At 62.6% G+C, this 27502-nt stretch overlaps 1 protein-coding gene and 1 long non-coding RNA gene across 8 annotated transcripts in view; one reads left to right on the top strand and one right to left on the bottom strand.

Moving 5' to 3' along the window:
* Positions 1-27502, top strand: part of FRMD1 (FERM domain containing 1) — a 35519-nt gene that overhangs the window by 4978 nt on the left and 3039 nt on the right. For 3 of the 6 annotated variants that reach the window (XR_006775078.2, XR_006775079.2, XM_045770627.2), the window contains exons 1-11: positions 16249-16320; positions 16773-16863; positions 20779-20858; positions 21126-21202; positions 22307-22493; positions 22627-22782; positions 23325-23390; positions 23605-23673; positions 24344-24518; positions 25091-25462; positions 26784-26863. Coding sequence is in view for 4 of the 6 variants with exons in the window: in XM_045770627.2 (XP_045626583.1) it covers positions 16249-16320; positions 16773-16863; positions 20779-20858; positions 21126-21202; positions 22307-22493; positions 22627-22782; positions 23325-23390; positions 23605-23673; positions 24344-24518; positions 25091-25462; positions 26784-26863 (1425 nt within the window). In the remaining 2 variants the exon portion in view is untranslated. Of the gene's footprint in view, positions 1-11746; positions 11839-11986; positions 12129-16248; positions 16321-16772; positions 16864-20778; positions 20859-21125; positions 21203-22306; positions 22494-22626; positions 22783-23324; positions 23391-23604; positions 23674-24343; positions 24519-25090; positions 25463-26783; positions 26864-27502 lie in introns of those variants that run through there. The other 3 variants (XM_045770628.2, XM_087865688.1, XM_087865689.1) reach the window with 3 other exon arrangements.
* LOC148109304 (uncharacterized) lies at positions 8992-18170 on the bottom strand. Of its 2 annotated transcripts, none has more exons than XR_015726177.1 (7): positions 17948-18170; positions 17548-17742; positions 17074-17259; positions 14587-16847; positions 13408-14224; positions 11272-11582; positions 8992-11066 (listed from the first exon to the last, which is right to left on the bottom strand). It is a non-coding gene; the product is annotated as an uncharacterized LOC148109304 (long non-coding RNA). The 2 variants fall into 2 exon arrangements; XR_015726176.1 differs by having other exon boundaries at positions 8992-10914.

Genomic DNA, 27502 nt, shown 5'->3' with positions numbered 1-27502 from the left:
TCCCAGCAGGCAGGGCGTGCATTCCAAGGTCAGGGGAGCGGGATGGGGCCTCCAAATGCCGTGTCCAGCTTGTGGGAGAGGCCCTCCGGAGTGCCCCCCCCCCCACCATGGCAGGTCCCAACGCTTAGTGGCCCAGGGGCGGCTGATGAGGGCGCGGGAGAAGGTGAGGGGAAGCTGGTGGCCTCCCCTGTCCTGCAGGGTCTACACACAGGTGGATGCGCTCCGGTCACATGTAAACTCTTCCACTAAGGGCTGCCCTGGAGGCCGTCGGAACAGCCGCTGGAGCCGGCCAGGCACTCCGGGGCTCAGCCGCCGGGCGCGACTCGGTGGGACTCTGGGCAGCTTGCCCAGCCCCCTACACCCCGCCCTAGCCTCCCACAGACTTGCAGGGTTATAGTAGAATCAGAAACCAGTAGTCTGGTCCACACAATAGGTGCAAAACAAATGTTGCCTGAGACCATCTGGGGGTCCCCTGTGTGAGGAGCCTGCACGCTCTGGGGGCGTTTCCCACCCCACCCCACCTTGGGCATGGGAGGGTCACAGCTTGCATGGACTAGTGCTGAATTGTTCTCTGCCCCTGGGGCCCCAGGGCGGCAGTCGAGTGAGTCAAAGATCAGAGGTCTTGGTGCCCGCCCTCCGCAGAGGGTGTGGCTGGGCAGAAACGCCCCCTCAGCAGAAGCTGGGTCCTTGACCAGAGCGGCACCCCACCCCACGGCTCCTCTGTCCCCTGGGGAAGGGGATAAGCAAACTCTAGGAGCCTTGATGGCAACAGCCTCTCACCCACCCTGCCTGGCCCCAGCCCAGGGCCCACAGCCCTTCCCCTCCCCAGGCTGCAGGGACAGCAGAACCCTGCAGCCCAGCCCCACGGTCAGGCCAGCCTGCGGCGCCCCAGTCCCAGCATTTGCCCCTCTTCCCGAGTCTGCTGTACTCCCAGGGGTCTTGCCAGGTGGCCAGCTAGTGAACTGGAGAAACCAGTCCATCACAGGAGGTGCTTCAGTGCCCCCCCAGGCTCCACTGGCTGCCCTGGGGCTCCCTCTCTCCCCTCCTCCCTTCCTCCTCAGGCCTGGGTTGATCCTCGGGCCACCTGCCACCCAGAGGCCAGCGTCCCTTCACCCACATGCACCTTAATAGGCTGACCTCTGTCAGCTCTGGGCGTTTGCTGATGCTGTTCTCCTGGAGTTCCTTGAGAAAGGGAGGATGTGTGTGGTGCAGCTCTGGGCGTTTGCTGATGCTGTTCTCCTGGAGTTCCTTGAGAAAGGGAGGATGTATGTGGTGCTGGACCTGAGTCCGGGCTCCCAGGTGAGCACTGGTGCATTGCCAGGACGTGGAGGGTCCGCGGAAAGCGCCCAGTATTGGCAGAAACCAGCTCTGGCAAACAGGATCAGAGTGACTTCAGGGAATGTCACCAGGCCATCCAGACCACACCAAGACTGGCTTTGTGGCTGAAACTAGCAGAATTTCACGAATGGTGCTATGGGTGCTATCGGTGTTAAAAAGTTAGCTTGGTATCGTTGCTTGGACGCTCGTGTGTATTTTAAACTGTTCTTCGCCGTCAGCAACAATTTGGACCAACAGTCTCTCTGAAGATGCTGGGAATGCAGAGGGCTCGCGTCAGGGCTGTTTTTCTTGTCTGCGGGGGAGCCGGGCATGGAGCATAGCTGTGTGTGTGTCACGCGGGTCGGAACAGACACACGGCTGGGCCTGGGCTGCTTCCACGGAGGCGGGGGGCTCTGCCAGACACGACAGTCCAGGCTCACTGAGCCGCACGTGCTTTCTCCGCAGAGCAAGGGGGCTCAGGGCATCCTGGCGTCAGAGCTCGGAGACGTGCCGGGTGGGTACCCTCCTTACTGCCAGCCTGCCTGTGCTGTGACTCGCTCTGTCCACGCTCACTGGGAAGGACGGAGACGTGGCTTTGACCTTAGGCCAGGCTGACCTCTGGTTCAACATTCCCTCCATACCAGGCTATCCAAGTTGTGGGCCCCTGACTTCTGGAAAGCCCAGTTCACGAATTTATTTCCGTGACTCAGTCCCAGTGCCCAGTAGGGAGCTAGCTTTTCAAAAGGTGGGCATCAAGCAGAGGACGGTGCTGTGCCCACGGGAGACGTGTCTTCTGGGAATCTGCGGGCGCCGGGGAGGGACTGACCTGGGCAGCACTCGCCCTCGCCTGGCGTCCTGCTGGGCCTGTTAGCACTTCGTCTCGTGGGGGTTGAAGGGACACATTTGCTGTTGCTCAGCCCCCCTGTCTGTGTTTTTGACTCTGGTTTGTAAATCCAGCACACCCAGGCACTGTCCCCTTGCGTCGGACTCCTCTGCTCGCTGCCTGTGGGATCACGGGAGTGATCTTGGCGGCTGCAGGCGAAAGGTCTGCACCCAGGGCTGCTCTGGTCCGGAGGCCCCCTGGGAATGCATCAGGCCTGGGAGGACTGCGGGCGGTAGACGTAGCACCGGCTCCTGGTTTGCCTCTAGCCTCGTTGGTCCGTTCTGTTCTCGAGCAATTCTATCCCCGTTGGACCTTGATTTCCTTCAGCTCTACAGTGGAGGCAATACTGACCTTTTCGTCTCACGCGACTGTGGAGATGAAGGCACTTGGGAAAATTTAAGCATAAATATAACATATATTTAAATGAAATACGGAGTACAGGTGTCAGGTTGTAGCCAGGTGTTAGCCCGGCTCCCCGGCAGCGAAACCGCAGCTGAGAAGGGGGCAGGGGGTTCCCAGCCACCAGCCTGGGAAAGCTACTCTCCAAGGCCACCTGCTAGAGAGAGGCTGGCGGGGACCCGGGTCGCCCGTACAGCACAGGCGTCTCTTAAGAGGGACACGGCTGGGCAGCAGGCGCTGAGGGTCACTGTTGAACATGACGACGCGGCACAGGCTGCCCGACGAGGGGAACAGGAAACACAGTGAAGCCACACACTGCTTCGTTTTACCCTCGAACAAAAGGGGCTTGTTTGCCTCTAGTTCCGGTTTACCTGCACCCGAGCTCAGCTTCCTAAGTGAAGGAGCGGAAGGTTCTGGATCATTATGAGGAGCAGCTCTCGCGGTGGCTGTTCAGAGTCTAATCGTGAGGTCCAGATTACATTTATTTTACTCCAAACAAATGCACAGAGTCTCTAAGGAGTCCCGAAGACATGGCCTCTAAATCCCGTGTTTGCTGCAAAGATCTGCGAACCTCCTTGGAGGTTCTGTAGAAAGACTGTGAATTTGTCTTGGTTGACATTTCTGGGATACCGCTACCACCTTGAGCAAGGGAAGACCCTGGAGTTGGTCCAGGAACCATGAGCCACCTTGTAAGAGTTAACATATAAGTTTGGAAAGAACCTCGTTCTAGTCTACAGTGACATTCTCATGTGGGGCTGGACATCATTGTTCCTTCATTGCAGTTGACAGGATAGAAGGGGGAGTGCATGAGTGATGACCTTGACCTTGAGCTCTGAGGTGGGGGAGCACGTGTGATGACCGTGACCTGAGTTCTGAGGCGGGAGAGCACGTGTGATACCCTGACCATGAGTTGTGAGGTGGGGGAGCACGTGTGATGACCGTGACCATGAGTTGTGAGGCGGGAGAGCACGTGTGATGACCGTGACCATGAGTTCTGAGGCGGGAGAGCACGTGTGATGACCGTGACCATGAGTTGTGAGGCAGGAGAGCACGTGTGATGACCGTGACCATGAGTTGTGAGGTGGGGGAGCACGTGTGATGACCATGACCTGAGTTGTGAGGTGGGAGCTCCAGTAAAGACTTGCGATATTGAGTTCTAACAACTTTGGGTTCTAAGGACCAGCCTCCTAGACTGGACGTTGTGTGCTCCATACAAGTCAGGGCTGCCTTTGTGCTTCTCTTCTTTGGCCAGGTCTGCTTCATGGGACAGCCGCCGTGGGGGTCACCCTGGTGGTGCCTTCTACCTGGGCCAGGTGTCCATCCATTGAGTGGGTCGTGATTGAGAACAGACATTTGTCAGGGTCGTGAGGACACAGCGGCCAGGACACACACACTGTGCTGGGCAGGAGCTTCCGTCAGTGAGCAGGGCGGGTAATCGGCAGGACACTAGGAGAGCCGTCGCAGTCACGTTGCATGTTGGGAGTTAACGGAAACACGGGGATGGGCCGGCGAGTGGCGGGAGGGAGAGCCGGGGGCTGGGTGGCCTCTCCACAGACGTGGCACTTGAGGGGAGATGAGAGTGAGAGGTCGGCCTCGCTGAGCTGCTGAGAGCAGCCCGGTGGAGGGAGCCCGGTGCTCCGCTCTTCCAAAGGTTGAGAGGGTGCCAGCCGCAGGCCGGGGTGGAACCTGGGATTTCAGCTGCTCAGACTTGGCGTTCCAGACACCACTTCTTCCTGACAACACGCCTGCTCCAGAGTGAGGGGGACGAGGCGTGTGGGGGCAGGATGAGACCGTCAGTCCCATACCCTGGGGTGTCAACCTTCACGTGGCAGTGAGTAGACACGGGGTCCCTCCTCCAGGTGGGGGCCGTGATCCCACGCGGCAAGGGTGCTTGCTGGGGTCGTGTGCAGCTCCACGGTCCTGGTTCTCAGGCACGGTCCTAGGAACCTGCTCAAAATGCAGATTCTCGGGCCCTCCCAGCGTGCTCGGCCTGCTGCAGGGTTCCCGGGTTACAGATGCGTGCTGGCATAGGAAAGCTGCTCCTTGGGGTGAGAGCCCATCGAGGAGGAAAGACTGGGGCCCACAGGTGCTGGGAAGTCTGCAGAGAGCCCAGCGGGGAGGAGTCTGGAGGGGAAGCTGAGTTTAAGCAGCAGTCTCCGAGCACTGACCGGAGGAAGAGGGTGGAGCGCACATTCGTGGTGGAGAGAAAGGCCCGAGCCAGGCTCGTGGGAGAGGATCCGGGGCCCTGGCCCCGTAGGAGTCTGGAGATGGGCTGCTCCCCCCAGGGTCTCTGCAGCCCTGCAGCTCTGATGTCAGGCATGTGGCTTTGCAATAACGTGTTAGTTACTGAGAAGTTGTCGTAATAACCAGGGAAGATTTGGGATGTCCATAGTCTTCTTCCATCAAGTCCTTGGAAAGCTGGCAGCACACACTGGTGATGACAGCACCTTGTAGTTCACAGGGCACCTTTGTCCTACTGAGCCCAAGGCAGTGAAGAAATGGACCCAGGGAGCCCACATGCGCCGGGGAGAGGGGCCTGCAGGGAGAGTTGGCAGACCAGGCAGGTAAGGGCCTCTCGACGACCCCAGGTTCCAGCAAACAGGCCAGAAATGAAATTGGTAGGAAAGCCATGGGCGGAAGCCTGAGGCCCGGATTCCGGAGACAGTCCGTGAGCCTCAGTCTGCAAGTCTGCACAGTGACGTCAATAACCCGCCGAACAGGATCGCTGATCAAACTGGCAAATATTCTAGGCACGTACGGTTTTTTTTTTTTTTAGCTCAACACATATTTGTTGAGTACACACAGTGGGGCTGCAGCAGTGAGTAAGAGTTTATGGAGCTTCCTTCCAGCAGGGAGACAGAGACAGTAAACAAGAGTGTCCAGTTATGCTCAGTGCTGTGAAGGACAGGACGGGCTCCCCAGCAAAGACACATGTGAGCTGATTTCTGAAAGCAGCGAGGCAACAAGCCAGACAGATGTGCAGGACAGAACTTTCCATGCAGAAGAACAGCACATGCAAAGGTCCCGGGGCAGGAAGGCAGGGAGGCCAGAGAACAAACAGGGCCAGCCATTGGAGGGGCTCGAAGGCCACAGTTAACTTTCAGTCTCTGGCTTCTCCTTTGAGGGAGGTGGGAGCCATTTTTGGACTTGGGGCAGAAGTGTGACGATCTGTCCCCTGATAAGCGAGATTCTGGAGGCTGAGGTGCTGGGTGTGGTGGGCGAGTCTGGAAGGGGAGACTTTGGGACCCCATTGCCATAGTCCAGAGAGGAGTGGACCAGGTGGGGGAGGGGGTGTGTGGGCAGGTAGATGCAGGGGTGTTTTGAAGGTAAAACCGTTGGGATTTGCTACTGTCTGGATTTGGGGTAGGGGAGAGAAAGAAAGGAGGTGGCCTCAAGTTTTGTGCCCCGAGCAGCAGGAGGGATGGAATGCCATTGCTGAAGGGGCTGTCGTCTTTGCTTCTCAGTGATGACAGCAGCCCCTCTGGCAGCTCGTCAGTGGGCTCAGCACACGTTCCCTGAATAAATGAAGAAGGGACCCTGCCGAGTGCTGTGGCTCGGGCCGGTGCTGCCCGGCCCAGGCTCCAGACCGCGCTCTTCCAGCTGGGTGAGGTCTTCTCTTCCTCTCGCGGCAGACTCCTGCTCTCGCGTTGAACCCCCGCAGCTCCTCTGTCTAAAGCAGAGTTGCCCGCCCTGCCTGCGAGGTGCCCTCTGGGACGTCTGGGGCCCCAGGGGCGGTGGAGGGTCTGGCCTGGTGCAGGCGTAAGAATGGAGAAACAACAATTAAGGGCACTAAAAGCCAGTCTGCCTTTTACGGTCACCACGCGCAGTGACTTGGCCGTGTGGATGACAAGACAGCCCGCCCCTCGGCTGCAGCCCCCACGTCCCTGTGAGTCACGGAGAGTGGGACAGCCCAGGTTCCCAGGGACAGCATCTGCGGCCCGTGCCCCAGAGAAGGAGGCTGGCAGGCAGGTGGGAATGAGCCACCCGGCAGACAGACAGTCAGGCGGGGAAATCACACGCGCTTCTGTCCCAGTAACTCACGGGGATTGAAGGGTGAGGGGTGGGAGGGAGCTCAGAGCTCCGAGACTCAGCCTGTCTGTGTGTCTGTCTGTCCACACAGCTCCCCCAGACCTCCCCCACTGGTCCGCATAACAGCGAACCTTTAAGTCCTGAGTTAGTAGCTGTTGTGGTGAGTGGGTTCAGCTGGTTAGTGTTTGTGCGCAGGGGGGAGGCGTGCAGGGACAGAATGCCGAGAATCTGCCGTCAGGGTTGCCGGCCCCGCTCCTGCTCGTCCAGCTCTCTGCTGCAGCCTGCCTTTCCTGCCCTTCCTGTGGCCCAGGGCGCGAGTGTCTGGGCTCAGCTGGGGTGGCCCGAGGGCACCGGTGCGGTCCCACCCCGTGCCCCACACGGACAGCGGTGGCGGCCTTCAGGCTGGAACCCAGCTTGTGAGCCTCGTCCTCTCATCTCTGCCTTAGTGGCGGCAATGACGTCCTTGCCCTAATTCGCCACCTGTCCAGGGTGTGGGGCCCTCGGTGGGACTCCTGCCAGCTTCCCACGGGGACCCCACAGCGTGGGAGCCCTGTCATCCTGTGGGGGGCGGTTCCGGGTGCACACCAAACACTGTCCATCCCCGCCACCCTCTGGCTGACCGCGGTGACCCCCAGTTCTGGGGTTCTGTGTGGGAGGGCTCAGGAGGGTGACAAGGGCCCCTGTCCACAGGGACTCCCCCCAGAATGGAGGGGCGGGGCAGGATGGAATGAGGTAGATGTCTTGTTTCTCCGCCGTTAAATGCCATGCCCAAGAGGGAACTGATGTAGCGTTGTCTGAGTGGACGTCCTGGAGGCTGGCGCTGTCCTGGGGCAGGCTGTGTGCGCGGGAGGAGGGGGAGCCTGAGGCGGGACCCCTTCTCGGCAGGCAAACCCCACTCGCCAACAAGCCGATCTCACTGGCCACCACTCGTCTTTGCCCCCAAAGAGGCCCCCAGGCTGCCGGCCACCGCCTCACCTGGTGCTCTGTGGGGCGTGCGCGGGGCACCCCCTCCCTTGGGCTCTCCGGGAGCCTTCAGGGCCTTGCAGGGGAGACCCCGGTGCAGGGAGGCTGGAAATACAGCATCACGTTGTGACAAATGCATCAATTGGTACTGCCGGTGGGGGGCCTCCTCCCATCTCCCAGGTACGTGGGGGGCATGCTGTGGCCCCCAGCCCGGGAACAAGAACACATCCCTCTCCTTGTCTGCCAGACCCAGGTCTGGGGGCTCCTGGGGGACCCGTGTTGGCACCTGGGGCCCCTCGCGGCAGACGGTTCCCGTGCTGCCCGCTCCTGGCGCTCAGATGCTCTTCTGTTAAGGAGCCCCTCGCTCAACGGGACGCTGATCTTTCTGAGAACACGTGTCTGCTGTGATTCGTCTCTCGGAAGGGAGCCCTTCCATGAGCATTGACACAAAAGCCACCCGCCATTGAGATACAACGAATTCAACGGTTTTGTGCCCCCGTTTCTGAAAGATTCATGGCCGTTAAGAGACGGTGTTCCATGAAGGGGCAGGTGGTCGATGACCTCTGTCCCAGCTAGCCACCCGCCCCTGGCCTGGTGACCCTCCTGCCTGGGGGCCGGGCAGGGCCTGTCTCAGGGGCCACGGGCTGCGGGGGGTTCTGACCTATGTTGTCTCGTGGGAAGAGACGCTCGCACAGTGTGGGCCTGGCAGGCAGTGGTCCCTGTGCACCCAGGGTGGTCCCTCCCCTGGGGCCTGAAGGCCTCATGCTCCTGCAGGCGCAACATTCATAGCCCTGGTCCTGCCGCATCCATGGGACACGGGTCCCCCACCAGCCTCTGGCTCCAGAGGTCCTCGGCCCCCTTGCTCCCCTGGTGTGTCACTGTCATGTCGCTGTCCTGTCCCTGTTCCCAGATGCACCCTATGGCTGTGTGCCGTGGGGGCTTGTGGGTGGATGAGTGTGAGCCCCGGGGGTCCGCGTCCAGGATGGCGGGGACAGTGCTTGTCGTTCGACCTCGAGGAGCCTGTGAAGTCATGCGCGGCAGCGTCTGTCCGACAAAGCAGGTGGCCCTGCCGCGACTCCTGCCGCAGCCCACACAACGGTCGGTGAAGAGAAGAGGCAGCGGGCGCGGCCATGGGGCCCGACGGTGGCTCTGGCTGCGTGGCCCTCCCACACGCCCCGCCTGCCGTGGGGCTGTGGTTTAATTGCGGTCAAGAATTCCGCCTGGGCGGCAAGCAAAACACAGTCCTGTGCGGTCAGCACAGAGCCTCCCGCTGCCCTTCCCCTCCCTCGGCAAGCTCTTCCTGCTCCTTCGGGGACAGGGAGCCCCCCCGCCCTGCCCCAGTGCTGCAGATGGACCCCGCTCCCCCAAATGCTGAGCTCTCCTTCCAGCATCGCTAATAAGAGTGTGTGCTCCCTGTGGGGTTCCAGAAGGCTCTCAGCGGGTTTGCTTTCTGCACCTCTGTTTCCCTGCTAATAAAGTGAGCGAACTAGGTTGCCCCTGGGCACCCCTCCATTCGGGGAACAGTGAGAACGAGGGAAGCACTTTTGGGGGGTGCTGTGAGGACCCTCGGGGTCCGCAGGCCGGGTGCCACAGGAAGACGCACAGCGTATGCACGCTGGGGCGCAGGCGAGGGAAGGCCACAGCCAGACCCTGTCACAGCCCCCACCTAAGCAGCATAACCTCTGAATGCAGAGTCCTAACCCCTATGATTGTGACCACAAGCAGACCAACGCAGGAAAAGGGCAGGCCGCGTCACCAGCTGCGCGGGAGTGGGCTTGGAGGAGAGGCCGGCGCCCCAGTGTCCTCCATGATCAAGGCTGTGTGCTCCGCACGCACCCACACGTGTGCTCACGACGCGCCTGCCGGGCAGGGTCCCAGCTCTGGCATCTGGTGAAGGACTTCTGTGTTTTTCTATGGCACTATAATGTGTTCAGTATTTCAGTAGCTTCATTGGGGTATGATTGAAATACTGTAAAATACATTCCTTTTCAGCAAACGGTTTAACGCAGTTTGGTGGAACTGTGAGCCGTGCAACCACCGCCATCTCGCTGTGGGACGTTCCCGCCACCCTGAAACCAGCTGCGGCCTGTACGCATCCCTCCAGCCCAGGCGCCACAAACCCGCTTTCTGCCTCTGTGGCTGTTGCCTTTTCTGGACGTTTTAGGGACTCACACAAAACGCGTGCTGTGGGCTGGCGCGTCCCGGGCAGCACGGTACTTTGGGTATCGGTTCTCGTCCCGGCCCCTTCGTGCCCCGGCGTTGCTGAACGGTGTTCCCGCACTGCTTTGTGGACCCAGTGTTTTGTGGACTTCCATTTCCGAAGCTTTATTTTCAGAACATTCTTAGCAGAGGATGAAGAGCAAGTCTCCAGCACATGGCGAACCTCCGGGTGCCACGGTGAGGGGCGGGCAGGGTGGCTGGGATGGTCCAGGGTGCAGGGGAGCCGCCTCCTTCCCTGGCGGCTCTCCCCGCCCCTCCCCACAGTGATGGAGACAAGCTCGTTCAGAAGACAGGCGTTCAGAAGGGGCGTGTCTTTTGGGGTCTCGCCACGTTTCTGTTTCCCCAAAGGAGGAAAGCTCTTATCTTCTTGATAAGCCTGAGAACAGTGGTTGTCTACAGGTGGACAGGTGCGGAGGGCGGGGAGCCAGCCCCAGGCTGGCGGAGCAGGCTTCCCGGGAGACGACCTCCCGAGCTCAGCTCGGGGTGGCGTGGCCACGCCATGGCCCTGGGACTTGCAGCCTCCTGAGCGGCTTTGTGAGGCAGGTGGGCGGGGGTGGGGGTCGGGGGCTTGCCGTCTTTATGACCATCCCTTAATCCCACTTGTTGGTAGGAATGCAGGGGTTTCTCTTCCTTTTTTATCACTAGAGGTGTTTGCAGCTCATTAGCCAAAAGTCCTGTGAAACCCAGCCAGCACCCACACAAGCAGTGGGGTCCCACCCACGGTGAGGGGAGAACACTGAGGCCAGACGCACCATGGCCGGATGTTGGCACTGGTTCTCAGCACTCCTTCCGTGAGAGGACCACCGCTTGCCAATGGTTCCTCCATGGTCTGTGCGTGCGCGTGCACATGTGCACACGTGTGTGCTCTGCAGGGTCGCCTGCTGCTCCACGGCCTCTCCGTGTGCTCAGATGCTCTGGGAAAGGAGCAGTTCCCGCCATCCTGTATGGTGACCGTTAGTCACTGGGTCACAGGCCATCGGAAGCCAGTGGATATCACGAGAACCGGCATGTGTTCTCAGGTGCTATTTGCCTTTTTAAAAATGGTTAACTTGCCAGCGGAAAGGATACACATGTGTCCGATGATGGACAGCTTTGCATCTGCTCTGGAGAGAAAAAGACAGGGCAGTGGCCTCTCAGATTCTCAGGTGACCGGCTCGGCCTACAGGGTCCCGAGTCTGGGTGGAAGGGGCGATGGGCGGAGGGGCAGGGCTGGGAGAGCTCCCTCTCCTCGTCTGCGTCCCCGACCTCCTCACACCTGCAGGGCGAGAGCAGACAGGGCAGCGGGACCTGATTTCCCAGGACCTGCCCAGCCCCCCTCCCGGGACCCCTGGATGCCCCAGGAGCAGGAACATGCCAAGCCGAAGCCCCCTCATTCCGGTCTGGGGCCACCCTTCTTCCCAGAGGTCAGAGTTCACGGGGGGGCAGCTCCCCCGGCCTTCCCCTGTGGCAGTATTACTCACTGTGGGGCAGGTAGGAGGTGACACTCGGCCAGGGACCGCGGCATGGGTCTCTGCCGCTAAAGGGAGTCGGAGCCTACAGGACGTTCGTTTCGGGAACAGTGTTGCTGATCCATTCATTCCTGATTCGTTCCCCTCCACAGGAGGGGGTGCTAGGGACCTGGCTGGGGGCCCCGATACTCCAGGTGCCCTTCTGGGATCTGCGGGCCCTGCCCTCGCTCTCCCTCCAGCTTCTCCGGGAGCCTCAGGAATGATCCTGGTTCCGGCACTTGCGTGGTCCGCGTGGGCTTCTACGTGACCCTTTGTCCTGGTCCCTGGAAAGGAGGGGGCAGTGCTGGCTGAGGCGCAGGGGGGCTGTGAGGTGGGCCCTGGGGGAGGTGGGGTCAGCCGGTGGCAGGGGAGGGTGGGGCCAGCCCGGCACTGTTTATTTGCATTCCAATCAACGTGCACGTGTCCCAGCTATTTATAAGCCTGGACCTTGTCCCGGCCCAGCCACGGGCTGGATTTCTGGCCCCGCTCGTCTTCCACTTACTTCCCCAGCCAGGAGCTCAAGAGGCGCCTGGTCCCCTGGTGAGTCTGGGGTGTTATGTTCCCCACCTGTGGCCGGGTGGCCGGGGAGGGCCTAACCAGTGGTGACACATGGCCCGTGTCCGTCTGGGTGGCACACAGCTGTGGGCAGCTCAGCCCCTCCCTAGCCGTGCCCTTGACCAGTTCTTCCCTGCAGGAGGCCATGGAAGGGGCCCCATCCTGAGAGCCTGCATGCCGCCACGAGAGCGACGTGACATAGCGAGATGACCACGGAGCCCAGGGACGTCCTGGTTCTGCTGCCCACGCGGGAGCAGCTGCGGCTGGTTGTAGGGGTGAGTGCGGGGGAGAGCTGAGGGTGGGGTGACCATGGGGGGAACCGTGGGGGTTATGGTGGTTGTGACTGTGGGGGAGATGGTGGGGGTGACTGTGGGGAGGGACTGTGGGGGGTGATTGTGGGGGGACCTACGGGAGACCATGGGGGGTGACTATGGGGGGTGACTGTAGGGGTAACTGTGGGGGGACTATGGAGGGAGACCATGGGCGACTGTGGGGGTTCCATGGGAAGACCATGGGGAGACCATGGGGGTGACCGTGGGAGTGACCACAGGGGGACTGTGAGGAGACCATGGGAATGACCTTGGGGGGGACGGTGGGGGGTGACTGTGGGGTGATTGTGGGGGTTCCATGGGGATGACCATGGGGAGACCGTGGGGAGACCATGGGGGTGACCGTGGGAGTGACCACAGGGGGACTGTGAGGAGACCATGGGAATGACCTTGGGGGGGACGGTGGGGGGTGACTGTGGGGTGATTGTGGGGGTTCCATGGGGATGACCATGGGGAGACCGTGGGGAGACCATGGGGGTGACCGTGGGAGTGACCACAGGGGGACTGTGAGGAGACCATGGGAATGACCTTGGGGGGGACGGTGGGGGGTGACTGTGGGGTGATTGTGGGGGTTCCATGGGGATGACCATGGGGAGACCGTGGGGAGACCATGGGGGTGACCGTGGGAGTGACCATGGGGGGACTGTGAGGAGACCATGGGGGGGACCGTGGGGAGTCACTGTGGGGTGATTGTGGGGGGCCATGGGGGGTGGGCAGAGACTACTGTCATAGGTCCCCTCTTCCAACAAGGTGATACTGTTAGGAAGTAAGTGGCATTCTGTGGCACGATTCATCTCAAACACCAAAGCTTTGTGGCGTTCAGACACGTACGCGGTTGGCGAGGCCCTGGGCTCAGTTTGGCCGTTCTTCCCCTTTATTCTCCATCGGCTGCATTTGGGTTCTGTAGTGAGCCCACTTTGCCGGAGGTCTCTGATAGCCCACCTGCCCTGCGTCTTCAGGGAGGCGGCATCTTGGCCCTTCCCGAGCACCTTCCCCCTGCCCCGGGGACACCCACCAGTGAGGGCCCGGCTGGCCCCGGCCTCTGCCTCCCCCAGGCAAGTGCAGGGACCCGTGCCCCCCGCCAGCGGAGGCCCCCCTGGGGCTGCCTGCCCTCCCTCTGAGCGCCAGCGCCGGGGCTGCGGAAAGACAGCGGGCCATGGCTTCGCTTGGACAGGCTCCTCGAGAGGCGCCTCTCCCATTACTCAGGTCCCCTCTCGTGACATACCGATCGTGTAACCCAGTAATTCAGCCGTTTGCCTGCCAGCCCACGGAAGCCTCATCTCAAGAGCAGGTCAAGATTCACTGGAGCATTTCTCCGGAGGCCTGAAACGCCTGAACTCGTGACCAAGCCGCGTGGCTTTTCCACAAATCTCCATCAGACCGTGCAGTTGTTTAAAAATCCAAGATGGGCAACAAGAAGTGGCTTGTCTACCTGACCGCGGACAAACTTCCCGGAGTCACCAGGCTCTGGATAGCCCGCTTCCGGGGGACCCACACACCTTGGAGATGTGGCAAGTCCTGTGTGCGGTCATGACCTCGGCACCAAGCTGCCCTTTCCCATGCCGCCGGTCACCCCGGGGACGGAGTGGTCCCCAGGTGATCATTTCCAGGGTGGCCCATGGTCACGGGAAGTGTCAGCCAGCATCCCGTCCCCCTGGAGACTGTCCAGCTCTGTCCCCTCTCCCTAGACAGGCAACACCCTAAGTAGGAGAAGCAGGAGATCAGGGGTGTTTGGAGAGAGTAGGGGTGGGGCGGGTACTGTTAGAGACCTCCCCAGAGGTGCGTGGTGGGCCTGGGGCGCAGATCCCCTTCGCCGTGTATCGCTGTCGGGGTGCATGGGGACTGGTCGTGGAGCAAACGTCAGTGGGGACACACTGGACTTACAGAGGGTGTACCCACCGTGGTGCCACGCCAGCGACTTCGAGCCCCCCCGGCTAGCACCTGTTGCAGCTCTGATGTACGCTGTGCTCTGGACCCTTCCTGGTGGGCCGTGGGCAGGACAGGTCAGGTTCAGGTTGGGGAAATGGTGGTTCTTCCCAGTTCTTATCAATTGTTTGAGTGAAAAGTGAAGGGGCGTTAAGTTCCCCTGATCCAGGCAGTCTCTGGTATCCAGATGACCATTGCCCCACTACCGCCAGCATCATACCCCCCCCCCCGTACTAGAAGCCCCGTGCTGAGCACTCGCGGGGGGGTTATGCACACTGGCCCACTTAACCCTCTGCGTGCGCTCTAGCTCGTTCTCTCAGTCTGATTTTACAAAGGGGGACACGGAGGCCCAAACTGGGGTGAGCGCTGAGTCGGTGCGTGCCCTCACATCGGGGTGAAGAGTGGACCCTGCGGGGGCATACCCTCTGGGGCAGCAGGCTCTGGGTCTGCGAGGTGCCAGGAAGGACCGCCCTCTCACCTGGCCTTGAACGGAAGGTCCCTGGTGCACACTGCTGGCGGAGGAGGAAGTTCACGTCCCAGCACCTCCTTCCAGGGGACAGCGAGGGACGTGGCTGGCTGCTGCTTGGGCTGCCGGCCCGTCAGGGGAAGGAATCTCTGTCCCCTTTCTGCTCTCCCTTGATGTGTTTCCGTTGAGTTGAGAGGGACAGGAAAACCCCTAGAAAGTTAGCTGGGCCCAGAGATGTTGTTTAAATCCCCAGGGCAAGAGCGGTTCATGCTAATGTGGCCCTAACATGAGCAAGGCTTGGCGGAGAGGGAGGGCTCTGCACCGTGTCCCGCGTCCCACGTCCCGTGTCCTGCACTGACGCTTCCCGCTGCCTCTGGCGGGTGGACCGCACCCGGCTCGCTGGTGATGGTGAAGTGAAGTCTCCCGGAAATTACGTGCTCAGGAACACACTCACTTCTGGATTTAGCGACAGTCTCTCCAAGCTTCAGTTTACCCATCTGGTGATGAGGAGCTGGAGCTGATCGGAGGGTGTCCAGGGGTTCCCTGCGTCCCTCGAGGTGGCTCTGGCCTGGGGAGGAGGCAGGAGGAGGACTTGTGTGGGGAGAGGAGGGCGGGGTGGGACAGCGGCCTTCACCTGTCTCCTCCCTGAGCGTCGCTGGCGGGTTTTAACCGGAGGACCCAGCAACATGTGAAACCCTCTGGGTGAGGTGGCGAGTCCCCGCCAGTGACGGGGCATACCGAGGCAGGCTACAGGCCCTACAGCGGGGCACCGACACCCCGCCAGCCAACTCTCAGGGTGTGCCACAGCGTGAGCCATGACGGGCCCCCATGCTTGCCCGCACATGTCTGTACATCCGGGTTTTAGGAAGTAATGTCCGAGAAGACCCTTGCTGGGAGTACGCATCACCGCGTGGCAGGCTTGACCCCATGTCTGCTGCCAAATGTAATGGATGACGATGAAGCCGATATTACGGCGATTCATCCCTGAAAATAGAGCCGCGTCATTTGACTTGAGACGGTGGAGAGACGCTTCTGGAATCCCAGGGGCTGCGCCGTGCCTGGGTGCACTCCTTTCCTAGCGGGGCGAGAGCCCGCGGGCGTTGTGCGTGGCGCAGACCTGTCCTCCCACTGCTCTGGTTTGTGTGGAGGGCACTCCTTCTTGCTGCGGGGGCCGGAGCCTGGGTGGCCCCCAGCAGGCGAGGAGTTTGCCACGGACAACGTGGGTGGGGCCTCCCTTGTGCGCCGGAGACGCGCCCTGGCCACGAGGGACCGTGACGCCAGACGCACCAGCCCGCAGCTCTGGGAGATGCAGAGGACAGAGGCGCACACCAGACGCACAGCGGAGAGGCACCGGCAGGTGCAGACGTGGCCGTGCCAGGGGACCCGGGACAGAGGAGCGGCCAGAGCGAGGGCGGACTGTCTCTGGTCCAGCACCGCCCAAAGTGTAGAGAAGTTGGCCTTCGTGAGACAGCTGCAACTGGGAACACCTGCTGGAATCGGGTGCAGGCTTGAGGTGGACTGGTGTTGGGGTAACGGGAAATGGACGGGACAGCGGATGTCGGAGGAGAGCACCTGACCTGCGTGCACAGACGACACACACCTGGGGAGCCGTCCCATGCACGGGGTGTGGGCGGCTCCTGACCCTGCGAGTGGGAGCTGCGGGCTTCGCGGGTGATGGGGGGCTGGCGTTCCCTGAGGCAGGGGACTGACCCCCGGCAGGAGGTGCCTGTAGGGAGGCTGACGTGGGTAGGTCCACAAAGGCGCAAGACTCAGACCCCACAGCCGCCCGTCCAGCCCGAGGGGGTGGTTGGTGGGGCCAGGGACCCTCGGAGCACCCTCAGCCCCTTCTGGGTGTCCAGCAACAGGGACCCATTTCTGGGGTGCCCACACCCCAGCCCTGCCTTCAGGAGTGGCCTGGGTGAGGTGGGTGTACATTGAGGAGAAAGGCCTGTGGGGATGCCCTGCGGGGCATGGAGAACACTGCCCACCCCCGTCCCTGGGCGTCCCCGCACGGGCCAGGACAGAGACAGCAGGCTCCCCACACCCGCGGTCTCTCACCGCCCGGCTGGGTGGGCGGGCCTCCAGTGTCCAGCTTGGGCAGGCACCAGGGAGCCTGGGTGGGAAGCAGCGGTGGCCCTCCTGCCCCCCTCAGACTGCGCACCCCGTCTCCAGGCCCTGAGCCCCCCCATGTCTTACAGGTGCAGGCCACTGGTCGTGAGCTCTTTCAGCAGGTGTGTGACATGGCCAGCATCAGAGACGCCCACTTCTTTGGCCTGAGTGTGGTCAGAAGTAAGTCAGCATTACCCCCAATGACCCCGCCCAGGGGACCCCTGCCCAGGGGCACCCGCCTCTTCGGGGAAGGGCCAAGGGGTGCCTGCCTGTGCCGCCCATAGCCGACGTGCTCTAGTGTGCACCCAGGTTGTCTGGGCAATGCCACGCTGCGCTGAGCACACTCGCGCTCACATGCACACACAGACGTTCCCGTGCTTGCACACTTACACATGCTCACGTGTGTGCACCCTCGGCCGTTCTCAGGGAAGAGCAGAGTAGACTCCCGATCTACTCTGGTTCTTTCTGGAAAAAACAGTGAACGGGGACCCCTGGGCTAGGCCTGCTCGTCCGATTCTGCTGTCCAGGAGCCATTTGTGTCCCGGGTTCTGGAAACATCGGTCCAACAGCAGAGCCCTGGGTCCAAAAGAAACCTTTCCTGGGACTCTACCGGATGAAACCCAGGGGTGGGGTGTGCTGGCGGAAGGAGGCAGGGAGCCACCCAGCCTTGTCTCCCATCCTGCGGGGTTCCCTCTACGACCCCCAGGTCCAGGGCTCTGCAGAACCCCGGGCTCGGTGGAGGGGTCCCAGGGGGAGGAGGGAAGCAGGAGACCTCAAGGGGCTGCCTGTGCGTGGGAGACAGGGCCGCCCCAGGGGGCTCTGAGGGTGGCCCCAGGGGGAGGGCGCCTGAGCACCTGTTTGTACCTGTTTGTGCTATGACTGGGACGGCTGTCATCGTTCACTGGGGCTTTGGGGCTATCAGTATACAGCACTCTTTCCCCAATACGCCGAGATGAAGCACCAGAGAAAGAGGGTCTGTTCCGTCCGTCAGCCCTCTGCCTGAACTCTCCAGGCCTCCGTCCCCAGCCGCAGGTGGGTGGGTGGGCGGGCGTCCCCAGGCTGTGTCCAGGTCAGGGATGGGGGGGCAGTGAGTGAGAAGGGGGAGACCCCGTGGGAAAGCAGGGCCCCGAGGGCCCCAGCCCCTCCTGCGGGGGCACTTGGCGGTGATTTCACCCCACAGATTCTAAAGTGTCTCTGAAGGACACGATCCCGCCACAGCCCCGACGTGGTGTCCAGGGCCTTTGTCCCGTGTCATCGTCCTCACCTCCCGGCTGGTAGAGAAATTCCTGTTCGGGGCTGCCTGACCCTTCAGTGCCCCCTGGTGTGGCCTTAGGGCACCCTGTGTCAGCCGCCCAGGCTTGGGGGGGATGGCAGGGCCCCCGGCCGACCGCCCGCTCTGCTGTCTGTCAGGCAGCACTTCCTGTTCCCGTCCCTGAAGCACAGACAGGGCTGCGAGCAGGCAGACAGCAGAGCCCGCAGCGGCAGAATGTGGCTTTGCTGTTAAAGTTTAATATTGGTGGACTTTCCCCATTCTGCACAGAAAGCTAAGTTAATGGGTAGCTTTGCTCCCACAACCCCCGTTTTAACCATTGGATGGCTGCCGCTCTGTGTCTGGGTCCTCGTGGGTGAGACATCAAAGGAAATGAACATTTGCATAAAAGCCCATTTATTTTGGGGAGGTGCCAGGGTTTGGGTTTTTATGCTTCATGAATGGAATTATTCCTGGTTCATGGGACGGAGCTCATCATGGCTGCAGAAGGCCCCGACTTCCTGGGGGGCCCCAGTGGGGGCCGAGCTGTGGGGTATCTGTTGGGGGAGGGCTGGGGACCCACGGCCCCGGACGCACACCTCATCTTCCAGGACCTGCGTGGCCAAGTGCTGGAGCTCGCCTTGCAAAGAGGGGCTCGGGGATGCACGATGAATTCATGAAGGCCCAGGGTGGGTGCGGCCTTGGGGGCCTGGATCTCTGGGCAGCAGTCGGGGCCGTGGTGCTGTCCCCTCCCTGAGCCGCACCACTTAAAGCCCGTGTCCATGTGGGAGTTTGCCTTCACGGGCCTCCATGGTCCTGCATGGCCTCCAGCCCCTCAGGCCGCCTGCCTGGGCAGGGGTTGAGCCACCACGGCCCCGCTAGGGTTCTGGGCTGGGCCACGCGTGGCTGGGCATGCGGGGAATGTTCTGCCCTCGGGTGCAGGGGGTAGACTTCTGACGAAGGAATGAAGGAACAGCTGAAGGCCCGCAGGGGCTAAACACTTTGTTCGGATGCTTGCCAGACTCTGCAGGGTCCAGGGCTTGTCCCCCAGAGACGTGGCGCTCCCCGGGGACGTTGGGCGGGTGTAGGGCAGGCAGCTGCACGTGCTCTTCCTCCTACCTGTTCCCCAGATGAGCAAAGGTTGCCTGGGCTTTCTGCTTTTAAATCGGCATGAGGCGCGCCCCTGGGCTGGTGGGAGCTGGTTTCTGCCCTTGGGTTCTGCAGTTGCTGTCACTGTCTGCAGGAAGTGGGGGAGGAAGTGTTCCCTCTGCTCTTGGCAGCGTCTGGTATTTGAGGGTTTAGAGTAGCTTTAGGGGCACATTGGAACCCGAAGAGAGGGTCACGTAAGTGGTAAAGGACATGAGCCAGGTGTTGGAAACAGTCATCTCAGGATGGAGGGAGGCTGGTTTCTGCTCCATTCTGTTTTCTGCGTGTGCTAGCTTTTCTGCACTGAGACCACCTTGCTCTCATTAGTGGGGGGAAGCACCAAAGGGCCCCCTTTCCCATGGACCTGATGGGCTAGGGCAGCCCTGAGATTCCTTCCCACATGTGCCAGCCAAGCCAATGGGCCCTTGGGAGTCCCTGTGGCCAAGAAGGCCTCGTGAAAATGAGATGGAGCAGCGGGTCGGGGGGCAGTTCCCCAGACACGGGCCGGGGTCCTCACAAGAAGGGATCAAGCCCTCAGCAGCTGGAGGTGAACCCACACGTCGCAGCAGAGGCCCCAGGAGGCCCAGGAGCTTGGGGAGCAGCAGTGGCTGGTGGCTCAGCGTCCCCCGTCTTCAGGCTGATGGTACTGGAACTCAAATGCTTGAACGATGATGCTGGGGAATTGGAACCCAGGCGGGGAACCACATCGGCTCTCTGAACTGTGACCTGCGTGAGTGTGTGCACGTGCGTGTGCGTGTCCACGTATGCTGCACCCAGTGAAGACGGCATACAAGCTGACCAGCCGGGCTGTGGGGGGCAGGCAGGAGTTGGGGGCCCCCGCAGAACCAGTCCAGGATGGAGGGGCTGGCAGGGGCTGGGGGCTGGTCAAGAAGAGCCCCCGGGGTTGCTGCACGGGGCCGGGGCGGGGGGGGGGCTGCCAGTGGTCTTCCTGGGGGAGGTGCACTTACTCAGCAGGGAGCTCCCAGGGGAGGGTCTGGCTCCCGCCAAGTGGCCCTTTCTGGCCAGCTCCTTTGAGTCCGGACATCCGTGATGGCCTCGCTGAGAACAAGCTGGTAGGCAGGTTCCAGGGAGGAATTGGGGTCACCCCATGCCCGAGACTCCTTCTCTGCAAGGGAGGCAGGCCCGAGCTGCCCCACCTGCGGCAAGCACCCCGTGCACACCCAGCGTGGCCTGTCCTTTCAGCTGAGCTGACTTGGTCTCGGGGCTGGAGCCCTTCCTTCGGGATCTGGACCTTCTGGGTGGGAAGGTCGTGGAAGGTCATGTTCCAGTGACCCCATGGCTGTGAGGAGGGCACATGTTTGGGACTGAGGTCTATAGTCAAAATCAAGGCAGGAGACCTCTGCATGCAGCTCAGGGACTGGGATAGACAGACAGGAACAGACAGACAGGGGCAGAGAGACAGGGACAGAGGTGTGCGGGCTCCAGGTTGGTGAGTGTTTCCCGACACACAGGTGTTTCTGGCTGTGAAGGACCCAGTCGGTGGCTGGAGAGGAGCCCTGGGCTGAGGGCTCCTGCAGACGAGGCACTCACGCCCGCCACCTGGGAGAGCCGGCACACATAGTGACGTGCTCCGTCAGCTCGCCGACCCACGACGCGCCGCGGGCGTCCGTCAGATACGAGTGACCGCAGGGCAGCGCCAGGCACTGGGCTGGCTGACAAGACCCCGCTTCTCTCCTCAGACAACGAGTACATGTTTATGGATTTGGAGCAGAAGCTCAGCAAGTACTTCTCCAAGGACTGGAAGCGGGAAGGGCACAAAGTAAGTTAGACAGCGGGCGGCAGCCTGTCCCCGGACCCTGCGAGCCGGCGTCCGCGTGTCCCTGGGGCCGGCCCGCCCCGGAGCTGCCCGCGGGGCCTCGGTCGCTGGCCCGCGGTGCCCCTGCGTGTGCAGACGACATGCCAGGGGGGTGTCCTTCCAAGACGTAAGACAGCATCACGAAAGTCATGAAACGGCCCACGCGGGGAGCCGGGTGTGACATCGCGCCAGGGCCCATCCCGCCGTCAGCTCGCGGTGCTTCTCCCACAGGACAGTGGGCGGCCCCGCGCGCCCTTCGTGACCTTCCTCAGGGTGCAGTTCTACGTGGAGAACGGAAGGCTCCTGAGGTAACTTGCTGGGGTCAAAGGACATTCTCTGGGACGGAGAAAACAGCCGGGAACCAGGTCGTGGGAAGCATGATGGCGCTGCTGCTGGGCGGCCACAGGAATTCTTTTTAACTGAAATCCGCTGTGGCCGTGTGTCCTTCCCACGCCCGCAGCTTCCCTCCCCGGGGCGGGTTTGCACCTGCGGGCGTGCGGGGTCTGAAGAGCTGTGCTTGCAACGGGCGCCGTCCGGCCTCGGCTTCCAGGCTCTCAGCGGCCCCCTGCGGGCGTCTGTGCCTGGGTGGAGGGGTCAGCGGGCAGGCGCCCCGGCAGGCTCCCTCCTGGCTTGTGGGAGCTGCTCTCTGGCGAGATCCACCCCCGAGCTTACAGGGTATCGCAGAGCTCCCCAGGACCCTCCAGGGACCTGAGTGGCTCCCGGAACAGGGACAGGAGAGGAGGGCCAGTGTCCCCAGGAATTCCCTGAGCTCCTGCAGGTGGGCCAATGGCAGACAGGTGGGGAGGAAGGGTGGGGGTGGGGGTATGTGTTGTGTGGAAGGTTCTGGAGAGTGGGGCCGTGTGGTTGTGTGGAAGGGTCTGGAGAGTGGGGCTGTGTGGTTGTGTGGAAGGGTCTGGAGAAGTCATCGATGGGAGAACTGGAAAGTGGAGGGTGGTGGAGGGCAGTGGCCCTACACTATGTGGCCAACCATATCAATGGTGTTAGAAGATCGGAGCCTGCTCTTGCCTCTTGTTGGAAAATCGGCAGAAGGAAGAGCTTCTGTTGGTTAGGTCTGCTCCTCGTTCCAGTGGATTCCAGCTAGCCCCTGCGCATGTGCTCTTCTCTGGAGCTCTACCCACCACGCCGGAGAGCGTCCTAACTGGAGAAGGAGTCTGACCTTGGCACTCCCGGTTGGAGCATTGAGTCGCCCAAGCCTCTCAGCCACAGAGGTCACGGGCCAAGTTGGTCTGTGCCACCATGGAAAGTGGCCTGTGGTGTGACAAGGACGGGAACTCCTGGAACTCGGAGGAGCCCTGAGGGCTCAGGGCCCGAGGCAGCCAGAGGGCCACCGGGTGTGCCTGGATAACCCGGCCAGAGCCGGCCCCTCACCCAGACGCCCTGCTGCCTTCCAGGGACAGGACGGCCAGACACCTGTACTACTGTCACCTGAAGGAGCGGGTGCTGAGGTCCCAGTGTGCCCACCGGGAGGAGGCCTACTTCCTGCTGGCGGCCTACGGGCTGCAGGCTGACCTGGGCAACCACCGGGAGCCAGTGCACGTGGGGAGGTACTTCGAGCCGCACGCCTACTTTCCACCGTGGGTAAGACCCCCGTCGCCTGCCACTCGCCAGCCCAGGGGAGGACCTGTGGCCCCGGCCCTGGGGCCGGCTGAGGGGCGGGTGGGGGGGGAGGAGGGAGCAGGCCGGGCCTGACGGGCCTGTGCCTCTTCTCCAGATCGTCGCCAGGAGGGGCAGTGCCTACATCCTCAGGCACGCGCCCGCCATGCACCGTGAGCAGCGGGGCCTGAACCCCACGGAGGCCGTGCTGCGTTTCATCAGGGAAGCCTGCCGGCTCGAGGACGTGCCTGTCCACTTCTTCAGGCTCTACAAGGTCAGGGCGTGGACGAACCGGGACTTGAGGCCACCTCAGAGCTGCCTCTGCCCCAGATGAGCAGAGCCTGGGGGCAGCCGGGACACAGCCCCGGGACAGGGCAGACAGCGTCCCCACTACTGTAGTAAAAGGGTGGCTTTGTCAGGGTGGGGCGCCATTCCAGCTCCAGAGTGTGGAGTCAGTTCAACCTGGGTGGGGTGGTGGCCCGACCCCACTGGGCTTCCCTGTGATGAGAGCTGCCCGGCCTCTAGCTGGCGGGAAGGAGACAGTCTGCTGAATGGGGCTGATGCTGGTGTTTTCCTGCCGGGGTCTGCATGCAACGCGGGTTGTTTTGGGAGGAAGTTAGGGCTGATGGCTCATGACTGGGGCTTCAGGAGCTCACCTACGTGGGGACAGGAGAGTTAGGGCTGGTGAAGGAGGCAGGGAGGTGGGTAATAGGCCTCTAGCATCAGAGAGAAATGGGATCCTGCTGTCCGTGGTGGGACCCACCCACCACCCCAGGCACAGGGCTCTTGGCCTCTCTGAAGTTGGTGTTCTTTTAGGATAAGAAGGATGACAGACCTACAGTCATCCTGGGACTGACCCTCAACGGAATGCAAATCTATCAGGTGCTGGGGAAGAGCCGGTGGAGCGCCCTCCCTCCCTCCCACTCCCCTCCAATCCCTACTCTACCCCTCTCCCCTTTTCCTCCACTCTCAACCCCCACCTCCTTCCCCTCTTCCTTCCCCCTCTCAGTCACTCCCCTCTCCCCATTCTCCTTCCCCTTGAAGGGCCACACTCGTCCTCTAGTGGACCCTCCTGAGCGGCTCTCTGGTTCTGCAGGAGACGAGCCATGCCCCGGAGCTGCTCTATGACTTCCCCTGGTCCCACGTTGGGAAGGTGGTGTTTTTGGTACGTGTCTGAGGGGGGCAAAGTGGGAGGGGTTTCAGCCTCCAGGAGAGCCCAGCACACACTTGTACTTCAGGGCATCTCCTGGGCACTTAGTCCTCCGTGGGGGTGCGGGCGCAGGCCGAGCCCCTGCACCCGGGGCGTCCAGGGCATAGATGGCCCTGCCCTTGGGAAGCACTTTGCAGCCCCTGTCCTGGCCCCTGGCGTTCCGATCCCAGGAGACCTTCCATCTCCCGTGGGGAGAACACGAAGGGAAATGAGGAGTCCATCATAGAAACACACCGCTGGGGCCGCCAGCCTCCAGCTGCCGCTGTGCCTGTTGTCCTGGCCTCACCGCGCCTCCCTGGGCCTGGCCTGGCTCTCGGGGCTGGAGCTTGCAGACGGGGGCGCCGGACAGAGGCTTGCGGCAGACCCTTCCTCTGGGCGCGTAACCGAGGCCTGGCGCCCCGTCCTGGGACTCGGGCACCCCCATGGCGTTGGCCAAGGCTGAGGGGACGCGTTAGCCACCTTCTTACAACTGAGCGCAGGGTGCTGTGTGCCCCGAGCCGCCACTGCGCACGGAACTGGGACTAACGGGGTGGCTTCCCAGTTCGGGGTTACGGCTGCTGTTTATGGCGCTTGCGCTGTCCCATGGTCTCCCCATGAAGTTGCATGTCGTCTCCTCTTGGTTCAGGGGAAGAAGTTTGAGGTGTGGCCGGACGGGCTGCCGTCGGCGCGGAAGCTGGTGTTCTACACGGGCTGCGCCTGGCGCTCCCGCCACCTGCTGAGGCTGCTCGGCGCCAGCCACCAGCTGCGGCTCGTCCTGCAGCCCGCTCTGCGCAGGCTACAGCAGCGGGAGGAGGCCGAAGGTGCGCGCCAGCCCGCTGCCTGCTCCCCACCGGGCTCCAGCACCAAGAGGGGGGCCTGCGCTGGCCCCTGGGCTCCTGCGTCCCCCTCGAAACGGGAGGAGGCGACGCTGCGCCTCCCGGAGCCCAGTGCCGGAGATGGGGCCCGGGGACCTTTTGGATTCTGGGAAAGCGTTCTCAGGGGGCGGGGTGGCATCGGGTGACGTGTGTCGCGTGATTGTGACCGTGCTGCTCATGTGCAGGCCGCCGCGTGGGGGTCCCTCAAGCCGAGAACCACGTGCAAGCTGCAGGGAACTATTACTCGGGCGTGTATCGGGAGCAAACTGGCTGCGGTGACAGAGGCCCCCTGGGTGGGCTGGGCTGTAACTGTGGGTACCCAGGGCCGTGATCCCTGGACGGCACACTCCTTCCCTCGCACTGCACCTCCTGGGCCTCGGCACCCGTGGAAGGTGAGGGTGCCTGGCAGGTCCCCACAGCCACTGGTGGCCACCGGCAGCTCCAGGAAGGTAAGACAGCGCCTTTGTCCCCCTCCCGTGCCCACTCTTACACTGGCCGTCCCTCCTGTCCCTGCGCAGAGAAGAAGCATTATCGCGAGTCCTACATCAGCGACACGCTGGACCTGGACCTGGACCTGGACCCGGGCGGCAGGGGCTCCCCGGGCTCCCCTCACAGCGGGGGCAGCAGGGACAGTGGGGGCAGCAGCCAGCACCTCCACCACCGCCTGTCCGTCCGGTCGGCCGACAGCCACAGCAGCTCCCACACATCAGGCATCGAGGCTGACGTTCGGCCCTTGGAGCCCGGGGAGATGTCGGTGGATGTGCCCTTGGGTGCGGAGGCTCCCCGTGCAGAGGCCCCACCCTGCAGCTCCAGCACCAGCCAGAGCAGCCACTGCACGGACGGTGGCAGCGGGGACAGGCCCGAGGGGGACACGAAGGGCTGGGCAGATGGTGAGTGTGCGTCCCGGCCAGCCCCTGGCTGGGCCGCGGTGGTGGGCACCAAGGTGACACGCATGGACCGCACCCCCGGAGAGGTTGGGGTGCACGTGACTGTGATTTCTATGTGACCCCTTCACTATTCCCCAGCATGACCAGGCCCCCCCGCCATGAGGTGGCCTTGGGCCTGTGGTCAGAGAAAAGCGGGTCCTCGGTGTGGGTGTGGTGTGGTGGGGTCCTTCGGCCTTCTCTGCAGCTGGTCACAAGAGGCTCCTCGGACTTTCGGGAGCCCGACCTGGCCAGTGCCCCTCCCTCATCATCCAGACATCAGGGAGTGTTTCAGCCAGAGCCTTCTCTAGCCCCACGGGGCCCGTGAGGTCACATCCAGCCATACGGGGCTGGTGAGGCCACGAGACGAGAGGTTTCCAGGAGTTGTAAGACCCAGTGTCTGTTCGGCTTAGCCCTCAGGGCTGTTTCTGCAGTGGCTGGGTGTGTGAGGGCCCTGGAATGCTTTCTCTGTCACCCCAGGAAGGTCCCATTGACTCTGCTGTTCCTGACCATCCACAGCACCCTCAGCTGTGCACGCGACGGGCATTTGTGGGGACCAGCTGCAGGTCCCAGCCACCCAGGACCACTCAGAGTCACCTAGAGTCACCACGGGTCACCAGGGCCAACTGGGGTCTCCCAGAGTCACCTCTGGTCACTAGGGCCAGCCGGGGTCAGGTGGTCTGGTTTGCTGGTAAAGGACCACGTGGCTTCTATCTGCGTTTCTGTCCAAGCCTGCAGTCTGCAGTCCACTGTGAACAATAACAATAATAATACGGGGTTTGCCCAGTTAAGAGCCTGTTTTGACTGGACATCGGAGCCTTTGGCCAACCAAAGCACTCGGGCTACCAGAGAGGAAGGAGGGGGCAGTGAGAGCTTGGGGCGGGGGGGCGGTGAGGGCTAGGACCCTTGCCTGGTTTACGGCGGAGGGCCCCTGCAGGGCTGGTCCCGCGGGGGCCCCACGGGAAGGCGTCCTGTGCCGGGGCTGTCGCTTCCACGGGCAAGGACCACCTGAGCGAGGAGGAACCCGGGGGGCCCTGACTGTGGCCCATGGAAAGCCTCGCACATTCAAGGGGGCTCAGACACCTCCGTGGGGAGCACGCAGGACCTGGTGTATGATTGCAGACCACCTTCTCTCACCACCCCTGCAGGCCAAGGCCCCTGGAGGAGGGGTGCATGGAGGCTCCCAGTCCCTTCCCGGTCCCAAGTCAGAGTCCCCAGGGGAGGAGGGAAAAGGGTGGGCTGCAGAGCTCGTCCCTGGCTCTGCTCACACCTTACCCCCTCCTCACAGCCTCTGGCCCAGGGCCCACGGCAGTCGTGCAGGTCCCGCTGACCGGGGTGAGGGGCAGGAGTGCCAAGGCCCTACACCAGGTATGTTGCCCCATGCCGGGCAGCCCCAGGCCGGCTCCTGCACCTGCTTTCCTGGCCTGCCCAGGCTCACTGGAGGCCCCCGGGGAGAGATCCCCGGACCTGCAGTCAGGCAGTGGGGGAGCGGAAGGCTTCCGGGGGAGCAAAGCAGGGCAGGGCTGGCTCCCCTGGGCCTCCGCCTCCCTGGTTGGGTGATCGCCGGGGGGGCAGGGTCCACCATCCCTGGGTGGCAAGCCCTCGAGGGGCTGCTCCAGGCTCCCCAGGGCGGGAGGAGGGACCGACGCCAGTGGTTATGGGCTGGAGGTACCCGCCTTGCTCAGAGCGGACCTGGGGATGGCTCCCTGGACAGAGAGAACATTAGGCTGTGATGGGACTCACAGAGAGGGACGGAGCTAGACCCAGGGAGGGGGAGAAAAGCCACAGTGCCCTGGGCAGGGTCAGCTCCCAACGCAGCTGGGGGCTCACGGCCCAGGGATGGCAGACAGGACATGGCCGCCAAAGAGCGATGAGTTGGCCTGTATCCCCCAGCCCTGCACGGCCTCTCTGCGGCATGAGCCGCCCTGCGGGATGGGAAGTGCCTGCTGCAGTTCAGTGTGGTGGGCGCTCGCTGGGCCCCCACCTGCACGGGCCCCGGGGCGCCCA

Source organism: Ursus americanus, chromosome 11 (assembly GCF_024610735.1).
Source record: "Ursus americanus isolate L20-20 chromosome 11, mUrsAme1.1.p, whole genome shotgun sequence".
NCBI classification, from domain to species: domain Eukaryota; kingdom Metazoa; phylum Chordata; class Mammalia; order Carnivora; family Ursidae; genus Ursus; species Ursus americanus.
The sequence above is the reverse complement of the archived record's forward strand: the minus strand, read 5'-3'. Positions and strand labels throughout refer to the sequence as shown.